Here is a 17,333-nt window from a genome sequence, read left to right on the forward strand (position 1 = left end):
TGTCTGGAGAGTTTTGTGTGTTGCAGAATCAATTCATCCCTGTTTACTCGTCCTCCTCCTCTTCCTCCCACTAGCCCTGGGCGTTGACAAGACACCCAACGCCTACGCAGGAAAAGCACAACACCAACTACCCAGAACCCCATCAGATTTCCCTTCCTCTATCCCTCAACTCTCATCTTCCATCCCTCTCTCTTATTTCTCCCAGATGTCTCTCACCCCATTTTCCCCCTGCAGCCCTCCTTCCATGTTATTCTCTCTGAATTCATCCGTCTCCCTCGTCTTTCATATCGCTGTCATACCCGCCTCTTCTCCGTCCTTTCCTTCATCTCTCATGCTCTGCTGTTTGCACTCTCTCGCTCTCTTGTCTTTAACGTTTTTTTCTTTGTCCCCTCTCCTATTATCAATGATCTAAGTTTTTCCAATCTTTTATCCTTTCTGTTTTCACCGTCCATAGGCCCATACACATCGTGTGCGAACAGCGATCTTGCAGGTTCATGTAGATAGAAATAAATGCAGAGACACACCATCTGTCATCCAAGCTTTAGCCATAACACTGGCTAATTTTTTTGTTTTTAACCTAAAAAGAGGAACTTCAATAACGTTCCAGCAGCCAATGTATTCTGAGTCTGGTGGATGTGCGATGTGCAATCTAGGACCACCGTTTTGGATCAATGACCGGAAATGTCATTCCCTCTCATTCATTTCTGAAACTGTCCTGACTCCCTCCTCCTCTCTTTTCATCATAATTTATTCTCTGTCTTTGTCTCTCCCTCTGTCCCTTTCTACCTCCATTTCTCCTTTTCTTATTTCCTCTCTCTCTCTCTCTCTCTCTCTCTCTCTCTCTCTCTCTCTCTCTCTCTCTCTCTCTAAATCTTTCTCTCTCTGTCTGGCTCAGTGGGAGTTTGGAAAACACTCCGTCTCTCTCATGAAAGAAAAGTATTGCTTCACTCCCCCAGCTCTCTTTTGATTCGAAATAAAAGGCAATGTGAAACATCCCCCAGACACACACACTGACATTCATAGCATCTATCCTCTCCTACGACCTACTCAATGGCTTGAAGACTGAAGCAATTCAGCAGTATGAAGGGGCAGAAAAAACAGGGAGGCAGAGAGGGAGTGAAAGAGAGAGAGGAAATTAGTCTAGAGTATTGGGAAAGGTAAGAAAGTGTAAGTGCGTGCGTGCGTGCGTGCGTGCGTGCGTGCGTGCGCGTGTGTGTGTGTGTGAGAGAGAGGGAACAAATTAGTTTGGTGACAGTAAAAAAGAGTGAGGGGTTTATAGTGTCTGTCTGCCTGTGTGTGCATGTGTGTGCATGTGTGTGTGTGTGTCTGTGCGTGTGTGTGTGTGTGTGTGTGTGTGTGTGTGTGTGTGTGTGTGTGTGTGTAAAAGACTATAACAGGTAGAGAGTGAAGGAGGAGGAAGCTCTCCAAGGAGGCAGAGTATGTGTTTTCATGTTGTTCAGCTCAACACGACAACAGAGTGGATCAAAAAGGAAGACAATATGGGACATGAACAAAGACACACAGTCAGTCAGTTTTAGTTTACCAGGCTGGAGTTGAAGCTACACCAAGACACAACACACACACACACACACACACACACACACACACACACACACACACACACATAAACACACTACACTCCTATCCATTAAATCAGTGACATAGAGGTGAATGAATAAAACACTGTTTTATTGCCTATAGTTTAGCATTTTTGTTTCAAATTCAAGCAAAGCAATGTATTATAAAATACATACGTCTGTTTTCATAATTCATGATAGTATTATTTATGCTCTTAAGCAGGTGTTCTACCTAGTTCCTGTAAAAGCAACATTGCTCAGCTTGGTTCCTCTATGTCATGAGCCGACATTTTAACCTGCAAGAGCAGGATAACTATTAAGTGTTTAAAAGTATTCTACTAAAGATGTAAATGTTTCTACTGAATGACCTGTTGACTGGCAAGCTCACATGCTAATTGGACTCTTAGTTCCTGTTTTATAATAGCAGGTGCAGTGGAAAGGTCAATCAGTTAAAGCAATAACATGTAGACAGCAACTTAGAGGTGGCTAATTAGAGTGATCAAGGCATTTACAATTCATTGGGTGTTCAGAACGTGACAAATTCTTTATCAAATTTGACTCTCCAGTCTTGCGAAAAAGACGCATGAATTAATTATTGGGTTTATTCTTAACTTGCTTAAAGCAAACGTAAGTGAATATACTAGTACAATTTATAATCAACATGTGTATACCATAGGGCTGTAACGGTTTTTGTATTCTTGCCGAACCGTCACAGTACGGGGGTCACGGTCAGGTACATGCAGCTGCACGCAGAATACACGGTATGTAGATTGATTCACGTAATGCGGAACCACATTTCAGAAGCATTTTAGTTTAGCAATAATTAGCCTGTGCCCATGTTATCTCCTTACATACACCTACGCTCTCTGTCTCTGCAAGATTGGGAATGATTGAGATTTCTCTCGGCACAGCTACCAGAAGACTTACAACTTTCAGACACGATGCTCACGTCACATTTACGCCGTCTCTCTCAGTTGGAGGCTGCGCAGTAACACTCAGCGCTCACTGGAAAAGTGCTTCTAATATCCTTCACTGGTCTCCGTCCAGAGCAACGGGATCTGTTGGTCCAGTTTATATACTGTCTATGTGTATTAGAGAAGTGTTTAAAATGTTTCTCATTTTTATAATAAAAAAAATAGTTTAACAAAGTCTTAATAACTTGCACTACTGTCTGTTAGAAATAAAGAAAAAGTACGAAGAAACGTATCCTTATGCATTTTTTTTTTCATATTTAGTTTTATAGGGGGGGGGGGGACCGTGATTCCAAAACCAGGGTAGGAACTGTGTACCATTACACCCCTGGTATACCGTCATCACTACCACAAACAAACACACTTCAACTCTTACTTGTGTATCTTTGTATGAGTGAAAAAAACACACATTTAATTCAAGCCCTTCTGCCCAGAAAGAACCCCTTTGCCACAGTAGCACAAATACATGCACACTCCTGCACTACAGCACACTACTCACCAGTATAATCTTCACGGCAGATGCAGGTGTACCCTCCTTCTCTGCGGGCGCAAACCCCTCCGTTCAGGCAGGGGTTGGAGTAACACAGGTTGATCTCCGTCTCGCAGTAATCACCCGTGAAGCCAACTGGGCAGCGGCAGCGTAGGCCTGCGATAGGGTGGATGGGCCGGAACAAGATGGAGGGCGAGGAGATGAAGGGGGCAGAGCTGTTGAAGCGCAGCACTGAGATACACTTCATGTAGTTCTGGCATGGCTCACGCAGACATACATTGTCGTCAAACGGGAGAACCTGGAATAATGGGAGAGGAAAGTCATTGTGAAGAATGTTACTGCTGTGTTAACATGTAAACAGTAGTTTACTGTTGTAAGTTTTGCAGATGGTGTCCCAATTTAGATCTGTTCTGACTTGTAATAGTAGTAAAAGCACAAGTGCTACTAACATTAATGTTATTAGCACTAACATATATATTGTATATAACATTAATGTTGTTCATTATCATGAATAACCTTTTTTAATACCAATGCATATGCATAATTTTAGTGTGGTAGCTGGTTAAGTGGATGTAGTTTTAACTCCTTTCTATACAATAAGGCAGTTCAATCCATAACAACGCATTTTTATTTCAGAAACGTATTACTTTTAAGGCTTAATCTGAAAAGTAACTTGTATATACTTTTAAATTGTATGTCAATTCAATACTTGCGAAAATGTTCTTAGATGCCAGAGAGAAAGCATAAGCTAAGGCTAAGCAATACCAGGGCCCTGAAATTGGAGCACCTAACTTGATTGTAGCCTTAATTAATTGTATTGATTACACCTGTGCACCTGACTAATTGGTCTTCTTTTTGATGAGGTGTTCCAAGTCTGACTTTGGGCGTTACCTATTTAGCTTATAACATGGATAGCAATGTTAAACCTTTTTAGAGAGAAACTCTGATAGACCGCGGATACCGAAGAAAACTGCAATTAGTTCAACAGCTAGCTAGCTAGAATGTTGACATGCGAATGCTTTGCATCCTAGCATGCTAGCGTTATCATCTTAGCACCTTAGTTATGCTATCTAACATTACGTGGTATCGGTGGTATCATGCTAATGATAAATCACCGCAGTAGCGCTAACCTCGCTGACAAACTGAGTCATGTTTCTCTCAAAATCTCCTTCACTGATATCCTAACTAAGTTTTTGTTTTTTACTTTTGAAATATCTCTAAATATCATCTTCTTACTGTCAATTGACTTAACCCTTGTGTGGTCCTTCGGGTCCCAGTGACCCGAAGGACCACACAAGGATTATGTACTTCCCTTTACTTTGTTGAGAATTGCTCTCTAAACCCTGTTTGTGTAAAGTAAGTAAGTAAAGTTTATTTCTAGAACACATTTAAACACAGTTTAAGCTGACCAAAATGCTGTACAAACAAGAACTAAGGTGCTGTATTAACCCTTGTTTAGAGAGCAATTCTCAACAAAGTAAACGGAAGTACATAATCCTTGTGTTGTCCTTCGGGTCACTGGGACCCGAAGGACAACACAAGGGTTAAGCCGCCATCATTCAGATGAAAGAAGCTTCTGATTGATGAAAAAAGCTCATCCTAGGTGGTAGTTGTTACTATTTGCCCTGGGTCGCTCCTCTTAGGCTGCATAGCCTCAAGAGGCTGCTCCGCCTCCTCTGATTGGTGTAGGCGTAGCCTAAACTCGTTTACTTTCCAGAGGAACTGTTAGTGTTAAGGTCACTGGATCAGATATATTAACAAGATTGTGTCTTCTTAGACAGTAAGAGGTAATATATTCAGTTTGTGTGTGTTTGTGTGGCAATGCCTGTTGAGAGAAAGTTGTTTACGTTCAGCCTTAAACTATATCTCTTGACACTGCAGTGCTCTCTCTCGGACCTTCGCAAATCTTTTCTCCTTTGGGTTTTACTTCTTTCTATCAAAATATCTCTTTCTCTATCTCTTTCTCTCATGCATGTACAGAGATGCTCTGAGAGGGTCTATTGTTTGTAACTGATGTCCCTGCTGTGTCCAGGTGTGTGTGTTATTTCATGCATGAGAAAATTTAGTGGTCATATAAGCGTATTGCTTGATAAAGCCATATGGCTGCACTGACATGGCATCTGTATTGTATTATTATCAGTTCACATGCAATATGCTCAAGTATCCATCTTTTGATGCATGTGTATTTGCACAATGTGTCTTATTACGTTTGCTTCGCATGTCTTATTACATGTAATCAGAATTCCAACTGCTGCATGTGAGTGACTTTTTTCATAGAATGTTCATTTGAAAAAATATATGTGATCATTGTCTGTAGTGGTCTGTAGATATATACACCAACAGTAAGCATTTAAAACTTGTGATTCTTGTGTATTTGTAACTAACCTCCATCTGTGTCAGTGACGTCAGCCTCGGCCTGTTCAGGTACAGCTGTTCCTCCAGGGTCTCAGAGGGGAAGAAGAGTCCACCGGGCAACGCAGCAGAGAAGCTGACATTCAGGATCCCGCCCGGCGCAGCATCCAGATCGGGCTGGATATTGAAGATGAAAACATCCTCGACAGGCACAGAGAGCACTGCTGACACGCCTTCCAGGAAGTTACCCAGCAGTGGTGACAGGAAGTGCTCCTGGGACATGTTCTGGAGGCGGACAGTGACACTGCTGCCCAACATGTCCTCTGTGATGATGAGGACACGCAGAACACACTGGGCTGAAATGCTGTGGACGCCATCTGAAGAGAAGAGAGCGGAGGAAAAAATGTTAGGTAAAAGAATATAGGTGCTCATTCATGAGGTGTATAGAAGACAGACAAAAGGGTTAGTAGGTGAAGGAGATAGAGAAAGATAGAGAGGTTTGGAAAGACAACTAACTGTAGGAGGGAGATAGATGAAGGGGGAGGCATGAGGGAGAAGGGTCAAAGAGTGAAAGGGATAAAGATCAGCGCAACAGAGGTAAAGAGACAGCAATAAATGAATGGGAGCCAGAGAGGAAGGATTACAAAGGCAAAGCGAAAAGGTGAGAAGATTAGGCTTTAAATTATGTAAGAATTGATCTGCTGTGAAGGAAGTTTCCAGTTTCAAATATGTTTTTTATTCAACCACCCTCAAATCTGTTAGTTTCCTAGCCATAATCTGAGTTTTGTTTTAATGCATATATGTATGTAACAGTTGTCTTACATTTTTACATGACAAGCAGGTTAAAAAAGGCACACAATTTGTTATACTTTGAGGTGAATTGTCAAATTTGTAATGTCCACAACCAACCCTGTTTACTACAAAACACTTTTGTATACTGCCATATAAGTTTTAGAGGCAAAAAATGGCTCCCTGGATTACTTTCACTGGCAATATTTTCTTTTTCCATTCCAGGAAGTGTGATATTTTTATAACAGACGTCATAGGGAGCAGGTTGATGTGGATGGTTGGGCATACAAAACACAGGACTTTGACACAGGGTTTCCTGTTTCCCACTTGTTGTTTGAGGCTAAAACACAGGTTGAGCTTAAAGTTGTGGAAAGATGGTGTTTTTAATGGTTTTGGTTCAATATTTACCATCTAGTAATGTTTAAGAGACTCTCTTTTCCTAAGCATTACCAAGTGCTTTAAGACTTACAAAATATATAAGCCATGTAAGTAAGCCAAGAGCTGCCTGCTGGGTATTGCTACACATACACAGACACACAAATGAGGATGTCAAATAGTTTGGTGGTTACCTTGCTAGCTAATGAAGGACATGATGATGGTCTTGTTTGTAATTGTGACCTAAATCTAGAAACAAATTATGTTCATCAGATGTTCACATCCACTTAAAATGTGATTTTATTTAGCCATACTTAAACTATTACAATATCGGTCACATAGCCAGCGTTTTTTTGTTTTGTATCTATATATTTAGCTAAACATACAGCTAAACATCCTTCATGATAGATTTGTGATATACAGTAAGACGGTATGGTCATTTTATGAAAGCAACATCACCGTTGTTAGCAAAGATATTGCAATTCTTTAATTGTATGTTCCAGTAAGAGAGGGAAAACTGAAATCTAGATTTATTTGTGAGCCAGGAAGTGGGTTTCAAGTCTTGTGCATGTGATTGAACAAGCCACACAGAGACAGAGAAAAAGAGAGATAGAGAGGTATCACAGAGTGTTCTCATGCAGAAAACATCATCTCCCCCGTCTCCGCACAGTCAGCTTCAGTTACAAATTCAACACAGCGTTCCTTTTCTCTGTAACCCGTCACTACTACAAAATGAGTTTGTAGGCATCACAGCAGGTCACAACCGTCACAAACAAACCGTTTCAACAACAGACAGAGATATGTTTCATCTACGCTGGATGCAAACACAGTCCAGTACTGGGCTGCATTGTATATCGTAAAGCAATTTGGTGCGACAAGCTGGCTAATAAGCTACAAAAGAAAACAAATGCACATGACCACACCGCCTTGAGGAGGCAATTTTCTGCTGTGGCACCGAGGTGCTGTGAAGGTGAAACAGGGTGAACGATAAGACAGAGAATGAAAGAGTAAGAATGCAATACACGAGGGGTCTCAATGCAAAAAGGGCATGGCAAGTGGTGGAAAGAAAAAATGAATGAGAATGAGAAAAATAAAAACGGCAAGAAAGCAATGGATGGAGGGTGAGGGGTAAAAGAGACAGAGGGAGGATGTTGACACAGGGAGGCAACGGAGGGTGAAGGAGGTTTACTAGAAACTGGAAAAAGCAAAAGAGATGATGGAGGGAAAGAGAATGAGGGCTTTCAACCAGGGATTAATGAAAAAGAGAGAGAGCACTATAAATATGGAAACTCACAATCAATACTAATTTACTGTTAAAGTTAGTTTAAATAATTGATTGATTATTTGTTCTTTTCTTTCCCTTTGCTAATACTGTAGTACAATTTGAGAGGTTATTGAATTGATGAAATTGTAAATTTAATTTAATTTATAGTTGAGTAGAGTTGATTACCATCATTTACAATTTGTAACTTATTTGCTTTTGACAGAAATTGTCAAACAGACAGAAAGGAAGAAAGGAGTGAAGGAAACTAGAAAGGCATAAAAGAAAAAGAGAGGCAAATTATAGTAAATGTTAGAGAAGGAAGGACACAAGAAAATGACTCAAGAAAACGAGCGAGATGTAGACAGATGAAAAAAGCCAGAGAGAAAAACTGAATAAATAGAGAAAGAGATAGAGAGAGATGTAGAGAAAAGAGAACGAGAGAGGGGTGGAGGGAGGGGGGTTGGGTTGGGTGGCAGCTGGTTTGATTACTGGATTATGAGGAGCCTCACTCCCCACTGACCTCTGATACACACACACACACACACACACACACACACACACACACACACACACACACACACACACACAGATACACACACACACACACACAACAACATCCAGAGCCCTTCGTAATAAATGAAGGAGTGGCATGAAGGGCCAGAGGAGGAAAAACTCCCACAGAAAATCATCAGGGAACATTTTAATGGAATAATTAGTGGAAATAGATGGATGAAAAGACAGACAGACGGACAGATGTCTGACTTTAAAATAACATACAGTATTAGGTGAAGTAATTAAATGTCACCTCGTCTTCTGGGGCTAAAAACCAGCTTTATTATCAGCCCTCTGGATCACGATGCAAAGACGCAGCAGTAATTGACGCTGATCTCCCATTGTCATTAAAATGAGACAGGGATCTATGAAAAGACCCGGGATAATCTCCTGGAGTAGGACCCAATCGCACACACACACACACACACACACACACACACACACACACACACACACACACACACACATATATACACACACACATCCATCACAAATGCACATATTCACACTAATTCTGTACACATACAAAAATATACCCATCATTGACACAGAGCAATCTCTGGCCCCTGACTCTAACTTTAACCATCACATCTACATGCCTAACACCGACCCTTTCCCTAGTAACCTAAATCTGACTAACATTAAAGGAGTAGTCAGACATTGTGGGACATATGCTTATTTGCTTTCTTGTCGAGAGTTAGGTATAGGCAGTCTCATGTCTGCACGGTAAATATGAAGCTAGAGTCAGGAGGCCTCTCTCTCTCTCTCTCTCTCACACACACACACACACACACACACACACACATTAATCCTATTGGCAAGTATGCACTGAATTTGTACCCCTAATTTGTACCTTTTATTTCAAACGGATATTTCAAACCACTTACTCAACGCTTTATTCCAATTGCTGGAAGATTGTGCTGCTTTTCTCCTCTTTGCCTCTAACCAATCCGTCTGCACCAAGGTTATTTATTCCCTCGTTTGACACACTGTTTTGTGAGCAATTGCCATGTTGGCCTCCTGCAGATTGTGTGCACTTCACTGTTTTCTGATAAGAACAAAAATATGACAATTTCCTCTGCCAGGCACACTGAACATTTTCCCTGTGAGTCTCACAGGCTCCCAAGAATCCCCTTTGGTGGCCCACAGGGGACAACAGTCATTCAAACAGGAACATTTGACAACTCAACAAAACATGTAAACAGGCTAACATGAAATATGGTACTCCTGAATATCAGTGCTCCCTGACAGTTTTTAACTTCACCTTATCAGCCTTCAGGGGTAAGCAGCCATTACATTCTGACAGTTAACCTGGTACACACACACACACACACACACACACACACACGTAATTTGGTTTCCCTTTCTTTCTACAGTCTAATTTGGCCAACCTGCATCAGCACAGGGCTATTTACTCATCCCTCATGTATGAAACCAATGGGAGGTTTGAAATAGAAAAGAAAAACAACCATTCAAGCTAAATGGCCATTTCAGCAATTAGAACCACCAAACTCTGTCCACTCCTGGCAGGTCTACTTTTACTCAGGTACATAATATGCTAGTTCTGCTAAAAATACAAAAGTCTTACCAATAAGTCTGCAGAAAAATAAAGGCCATTTTCCAAAACAAGTTAGGTTTTAACTTTTTTTGTAACAACTGAGGATTGTCGTTACAGCATGGGAATCTCACTAAAATCTGGTATAACACTAAGCCTAATTATAATGTTTCCTGCTGTGTTAAAAAGCACATGTTTTTCCAGAAGCTCAATAAGGAAAAGGTGCTTTCGGTAAAAGTAGTTGAGTGTTAGAAACTGTTTGCAGGGATTCCTTACTTCAGCTCAAGTTTGACTTTAAAGCACAAAGTTATTGTGCTAGATACACAAACTTGTATCAGATTCCCCTCTGTTACTAAAAAACATCCACCTAAAGAATAATTTCCCACAAAAAGTCAGACATTATCAGCTACAAAAATGGTCCATTTACAGACATGAACCTGTCTCTCATTTGGCCCTCAGACAACATTTTGATCAACAAGGGTAAATAAATACAGTAATAGTAACCACACATGCATCCTTGTATTTTATAGACAATAATTCAAATGATTTATCAATTGAAGAAATTATTATATAGTTAGTATAGATAGTTAATGACTTGGCCACTTCAGAGCCATTTACGTCGTATAAGATATTGAACTGAATATTCAATTCAGAAATAAGGTTAAGCTGTCTAAGAAGGCCAATAATGATGCTTGATAAAGAGAGAGAATCCAGTGTGTACAAGGACATAAGTCACCAACTATACTTTAAATTCCTGCCAAAGCTTATGGGAGTCTCAGGTTTCAATCATTTTGTCAGACAATATATCACATCAGTGGAAAGACATGGAGCAGTTGTGATTTACTTTTGAATCCTGGTGAGAGGTGAGTAAGGGCGATCTTGTCCATAACTTCCCAATAAGCCAGGAAGTCATAACTAATGCATCGCCCTTTTTCAAGGCACTCTGCATGCATCGAAACAATAAAACATTAATAACCTCCAAACTCAAAACCCACAAATGGAAGGTTATTTTGGCGTCTTTAGCACCACGGGAAAACAAAGCATTTCGTAAATAGCAACTCAGAGACGCTTCTGCGAGCTTTCATTGCTCCTGTGGGCTTCGAGCCAACATTTTTCCCTTCATGTGTCCGCACTTCAAAGAGGGAGGAGAGCTCGGGGCTGGCGTGCATAAAGCCTCTAAGAATAAACACACTGATCCGGAATCATCAGCGATGTCCCATGGATGTGTGAATATCAATACGCCATGAGAGAGAGGCTGGCCTCTGATCAGTGCTGCGGCTCTAAGATGCTTTGTGGGTACACGGTCCCCAGCGTTTCAAAGGGTTGAAGGAGTTCAGTGCTATCTCCCTGTGCCAGGTAGCCTGACTAATAGCACACTCAAAGCTTCGTGAATGTCAGAGCATCCCGAGCTTGCCTCCTGGAAAATCCAGACGGAAATAGTCTGCAAAGTAGTGTACAATAGAAGCCCACAGCTGGAGCTGAAAACAGCCTCAGAAACATTTTTAAAAGCTGCAATACAGGGCAGGAGGATGGGTCACATGGCAGAGTCCTGGCATTTTCCTTTGACGGTGAAAGCAAGAAAGTCACAGCAGGTTTGGAGATACTGCTCAGGTGGTTTGTGAAGATGTTAAGAAAAAGTTCTATCATTATTTTGTCTAAAAAAACTCAGAAGTCACAGATTCTTTGAAATTAAAGGGGAGCTGCTTAAAAAGACACCTTTGTGGTTTCATAGTTACATTATTAAGCGTTTAAGACAATAAATGTAGGAAGCTCCTTGGTGTCCTGCTCGTAGACATATCAGCTACACGTGACATGACCATCGATAGGCACACAAGCTGTTTGTCCCAATGTACAGGTTTTCAAAATGACTAAATTAAGTATTTGAAAAAGCCTATGCTTGATTTTTGAATGTGCTGTTATTGTAACCTTTTGTACCACAGTGAGAAAAGAGCTGCACACAGGTGGAGAAAATGAAAACACACTGCAAATGTTGGTGCAACAGTTTGATGAAGTTTAAAAAAAAAAAAGCTTTCAATCTTAGAAAAGCATTGAGCTTTCTATTGTGAAGTTTGATTGGCAATGGCCTTCTATAGTTGCAGTTTGATTGACGTCTGTTGGTGCGCTTATTCTAACATTTTCTCTTAGTAAAAAATGGTAAAGTACATTTCTTGTTTACTAACAGTATACTGTGACAAGTGTGTAGTACAAACTGTAGCCTATTGGCTACATTTAGTATGTGATATGGAAAAGGGGACACACTGAAGAACAAATCTGGGGTTTCAAGACGGTCTATCATATCAACTATAAAACATGTTTCAGATGCAGATAAAGTCGTTCACCAGACATTAGACTTGAGGCCTCGGAGGAGGTGCAGCTGGCTGTAAAAGTAAAAGCAACGTGTTCTTCATTCAATTCTGTACAGCTTTCAAAAATCTCCTGTATTTAAATTCAAATTCCTCCCACTGTTACTGTGGGAGGAAAACCTTGAATATCTATTTGCATGAATTAATCAAAGTTCATATCTCACCAATAGGCATTTGTGTCAATTCAAAACATGTTTTGAATGTGTTCTCCATTTTTCTTTTATTATTCATTGTGGCTCTGTGTAGCTCAGTCTGTATAGGCTAACACTGCCGGGGTTAGAGGTTCAAATCCCTAAATGGTTAAGTCATTCACACATGGCATTGACACTGGTGTGACTAAAAGTCTAATTCAAACTGTATGCACTCTTGGTTCTATAAGGAGTTGGGATTAAAAGGAAAAAAAGCCTGAAAGGGGAGATATATTACAACTAGCATGCAAAAACCCAAAACAGTAAAATTGGATTTAGACTGGACAAAAGCCATATGCTGTTACCCTGAAACACACTAAACACCGTCATGGTGCCTTCAACCCATTAGGTTGCAGACCATGTATCCACAAACATGGTTTTAAATCCCATTTCACACTGTGTTGTCACATCCCTTTGTTTGGCCTTTTCCTGCCTCAGTGTTCACCGTCCTCGAAAAAGTCCTAATAAAATATGTGAGAAGGTTGAATTTTAAAAGCGCTGTGTGATACAAAAGTGTTTTATTTTTTTATTTTATGAGCTGTGTAAGTTGGCCGCAGGTCGGGGAAATAAAACACTGCCCTTTTTAAACCCATAAACCGTTTGAGGTTGTTAACGGAGCGCACAGAGGACCATCTGATGTACAGTCACCTGAAAATAATGACTGAGAGAGAGATTTAAAGTATGAACAGCCAAAATGGCACTTCATACAAATAAGTACATAAGTGAATAAATGGATAGTTGCAAAGAGACTCAGGCGCTGGCTTGACCGCTGATTTCTGCGCTCTGTTTGTTTTTTAAAGCCTTTTTACCCCTGAGGTCTGGGCACTCATTGTTCTCAGTGCAAAAGTAGAACAGAGTAAAAAAGCAACACACAAAAACACACACACACACACACACACACACACACACACACACACACACACACGCACGCACACACACAGCAGCCCCAGCAACATAATGGTTTAACCACCCTATCACAACAGAAGCACTAATCCTATACGTTAAACCAGATACACTTAACATGCACACACACTGAAAACAAAAAGCCCTTTCGCATGCAGAGACAAAATTTTCGCCCATATCACATTTATACACACCCGCATGTCTATTGTATGGATAAATAACACAAATCTACACTCTGACCTCTCTGACATGCAGACGTGACATCTGTTAGCAGCTGTCTGCAGCAGCAGCCATCCTCCTCCATCTTGCATTTGTCTGTTTGTATTGTGGTGCTGCTGCTGCTGCTGCGTTTAGTCTTTTCTCTCAAATGTACAACCACAAAGACATTATGTTTGTGTGGAAAAAAAAGCAGAACCATAATAATAATTTTACTTATTTTTCATGCATAAAGAAACACTTTTTGTCCACAGGCACTGTAAACAGGGCTCCACCCTATCTGTTGTTGTGGTTTTTGAGTTAAATAATTTGGTATTTTGGAGCATAAAACTGTGGACTCTTGTAAATCATTGCAGTCACTCCAGCACCTGAGGCAGGTTGTCTGTAGCAGCTTTCATCACACCCTCTGTCGCCTGAAAAGATCCCAAATTTAAATTTTCCAAACGATTTCTCCTGTGGGGCAGTGTAATAGTGCAGCAGTAATGGTCAGATCAGTAGGCTATGCGCAGCAAAAGGGACTCCTGTGATGCTTACTTGTGTGTGCTAATCACTCAAACACTTCCAAAGAGAATGCACACGACTAAATAATGTTTCAATAACAATTATTAGTGTTCACATCTTACTTTGTTGATAGATGGAAATTGTGGAAACCATGCTGAAAATGGCAAAGCTTTCACAGGAACTAAGAAATTCCTCTTTGTTCCCTGCGATTGTATTCAAGGGGGAAAAGTTGTCATCAAAGCAGAATGTACGGTGGCCCTGAGAAGCCACTGCGCAGCAACTTAAGAAAACACATGCAAATAGATCACAATGCGCAACAAAAAGAAAACACACGCAAATAAACCACAACATGCAACATAAAGAAAATCCACCCTTTGATTTTATAAATATTATTTACTCTCAAAAAATGCTATAAATCTATTTATATCTAGGGTGGTTTTTATTTAAAAAAACAGAAGCTTTGTGTTATATGTAGGGCAGTTAGCTGATTTCACCAGATGTGTTTTGAGATGGAAAGGTCAAAATGTCAAGCTGCATAATAGATTTTTCAAATGTGTTGAATATCCAACGGCCAATATAAAACCAACTTTGGCACAGTACGTTACACCACTGACTAGCCTCTTAGAGTTCAAGAAGTCATCAAAATCGATTGTTAAATCTGTAAGAAAAGAAAAAGAAGTAAGAATATAATTTTAATACTTCGTTCCCTGTGTGTGTTTTCATCCCAACCATGATCTTTTTCCTCAATTTAACTTTTGTTTCGGTGTCTAAACTTGACGTTACCGTAGCTTTAGCCTCAACCATCTGCAGCCACGTGTGCATCACTTAAAATTGTCCTCTGGAAACACTTCCATTTTGTTGTGGTCTATTTGCATGTGTTGTTTTATTGTTGCGTGTTGTGGTTTATTTGCATGTGTTGTCTTTATGTTGCGTGTTGTGGTTTATTTGCATGTGTTGTCTTTATGTTGCGTGTTGTGGTCTATTTGCATGTGTTGGCTTTATGTTGCGTGTTGTGGTCTATTTGCGTGCATTTTCTTATTGTTGCGTGTTGTGATCTATTTGCATGTGTTTTCTTTTTGTTGCGTGTTGTGATCTATTTGCGTGTGTTTTCTGTGCATTGGCCTCTCAGGGCCACCGTAAGAATGTGTGTATCCTAGGACAACCGACAATACCAGAGAATGTCTAATAAGGGGAGAACTTCCACTCTCTGGAAAATTCCGGGTTGGTACAATGGGGCTAATAGGGAGTGAGATAGGGAGTGAACAGGCTCTCCATAGACAGGCTCTGACAATACTCATGTTCTGTTTGTTGCAATATAGTTTTCTACCACCAGTGGCAGCAATAAGCACAACTGGTGGTATCTGCTCTCCATCGTTACAGTACAAGACATGTTTTTACCAGATTTGACAGCAACGCTGGTATTGTTTTCACCTTGTGAGTCTCTGTGTGTTTGTGTGTGTGTGTGTGTGAGACATCATGGCAAAATGTGGTCCTGAACACAACTACTGTAGCAGTAGCATAACAGAAGAGGATTTGAGTACCTTGCCGGGTGTTTATATCTCGTCTGTCTGTCTGTCTGTCTGTGGACAGATTTTGTCTTTGATTTTTCTTGCACTAGACAGTTCACATTTTCATAAAAAAAGGTGGTGATGGTGATTATGATGCACCACGTGAGCAAAGCTGATAGAGTCACATGTCAAATAAATCCGAACTGACCTGAACAGCGTAATATTGCTTTTTTAGTGTTGCAATGCATTTTTGTCAACAGACTCATCCAATCTAGCCCTGGTGTCTCCAGCTAAAATGCAGCACAGAGGCTGCTGGATCGCTGTCTGGCTTCTTTCTCTGAAGTGATCTCCTTTGTTTACAGTAATCATGGTAATGTTGTGAAGCTAATGTGGTAATGATTTATTGATGACACAATGCTAAACATAGTATGGAAGTTCCAGTCTGTTGATTATCTTTCCTCATTTTTCCTACATTGTGCCTCTCAGTCCTCCCTGGTGGCTGATTTGGACTAAACCAATTTTTATTGAGCCTCAGACCAGCACAAACAAATCATTAAAATGCTATTCATGAACACTTATATTCAGCATTTGGCGCTTTGATGTCTGAAAGGTTAGGAGAGCTGGCCTTTGGGTAATAAACACTGTTTGTATGTGAAGTACAAAGTAAGTTTTGTATCTTTTTAAATGACTGTAAAGAGATAGTTACTAGAATGCTAAATATAAGTTTTGTTTACAGATAAGGTCTTGCTGGGTCTTGATCAAATGTCCTCAGTCCCCAGGCTGGTTTGATGATTAAAGATGATGATAAAGATAAAGACCAAACTGCAGATCTCTAAGCAGGGAACATGAAATTATTATGTTCTCAACTCCCTGAAAACTTCTGTCAAAATATTCACTCTTGGCAGCCCAACAGGCCTGAATTACATAACTGTCACAGCATTCCCTTATGTACAATATTGCCTAATGTATCACTATTTCCCAGTAGTCATCCTGCCACTCAAACCACATTGTTATTCTTGGGAAGAGAAGTATCAAATGGACTGTATTTGTACAGGGCAGCTCCCAGATGGGGATGTGCACAGTTGTGTGAATGGAGAGTAACTTGGCATTTAGTAAAGAGACCTGAGAGCACATCTAACAAATCATGGATAAATGAAAGCTGGGAAACAGACACCTTATCAGTAGCTTACATTTAACTGTCAGAGAAAAACATTAATAAATCCTTTATACTGTACATTTGCATAACATAACAGAAGCTTAAGCCGTGGAAACATCCCACTTTCCTTCTAACACAAGCCTTGAGTTGTCAAGCACTTAACTATGTGATGGTGTTATAGTGTTAGACAGACATCCCCCCTAACCCATCCACTACCTAATATCTCTGGCCTTCGGTGACCTAAAAACCTCTGCAGAAAATCAGATTAACGTCCCTACACAGAAAGCTTTAAACAGACACTGGGTTTCTGTCAGAAACACTGGTTACACTATATAAAACATTACAATGTCATACAAACCCCTTGTTGCTTAATGTCTGCTATTACAACACAGCTAAAAATATGAAAGAGCGGACAAATACTGCACAAAACCTGTTGAGGTCAGACTGGTTTGGTCCCAGTGACTGTGTCATGGTTACAGGACACTAAGAATCCAGTAGTGAAACCTTCCATCTGGCTCTTTGTGTCAAACTGTGTCAAACTCCACAATGTTCTCTGCTCGACCTGAACCATTT

At 40.4% G+C, this 17,333-nt stretch overlaps 1 protein-coding gene across 1 annotated transcript in view; it reads right to left on the reverse strand.

Annotated features, from left to right (window-relative positions):
• celsr3 (cadherin, EGF LAG seven-pass G-type receptor 3) overlaps positions 1–17,333 on the reverse strand; it is a 117,412-nt gene that overhangs the window by 85,879 nt on the left and 14,200 nt on the right. Inside the window, 2 exon segments of the mRNA XM_039801898.1 lie at positions 3,048–3,336; positions 5,424–5,767. Coding sequence (XP_039657832.1) covers positions 3,048–3,336; positions 5,424–5,767 — 633 coding nt within the window.

Source organism: Perca fluviatilis, chromosome 5 (assembly GCF_010015445.1).
Source record: "Perca fluviatilis chromosome 5, GENO_Pfluv_1.0, whole genome shotgun sequence".
In the NCBI taxonomy this organism is placed as follows: Eukaryota; Metazoa; Chordata; class Actinopteri; order Perciformes; family Percidae; genus Perca; species Perca fluviatilis.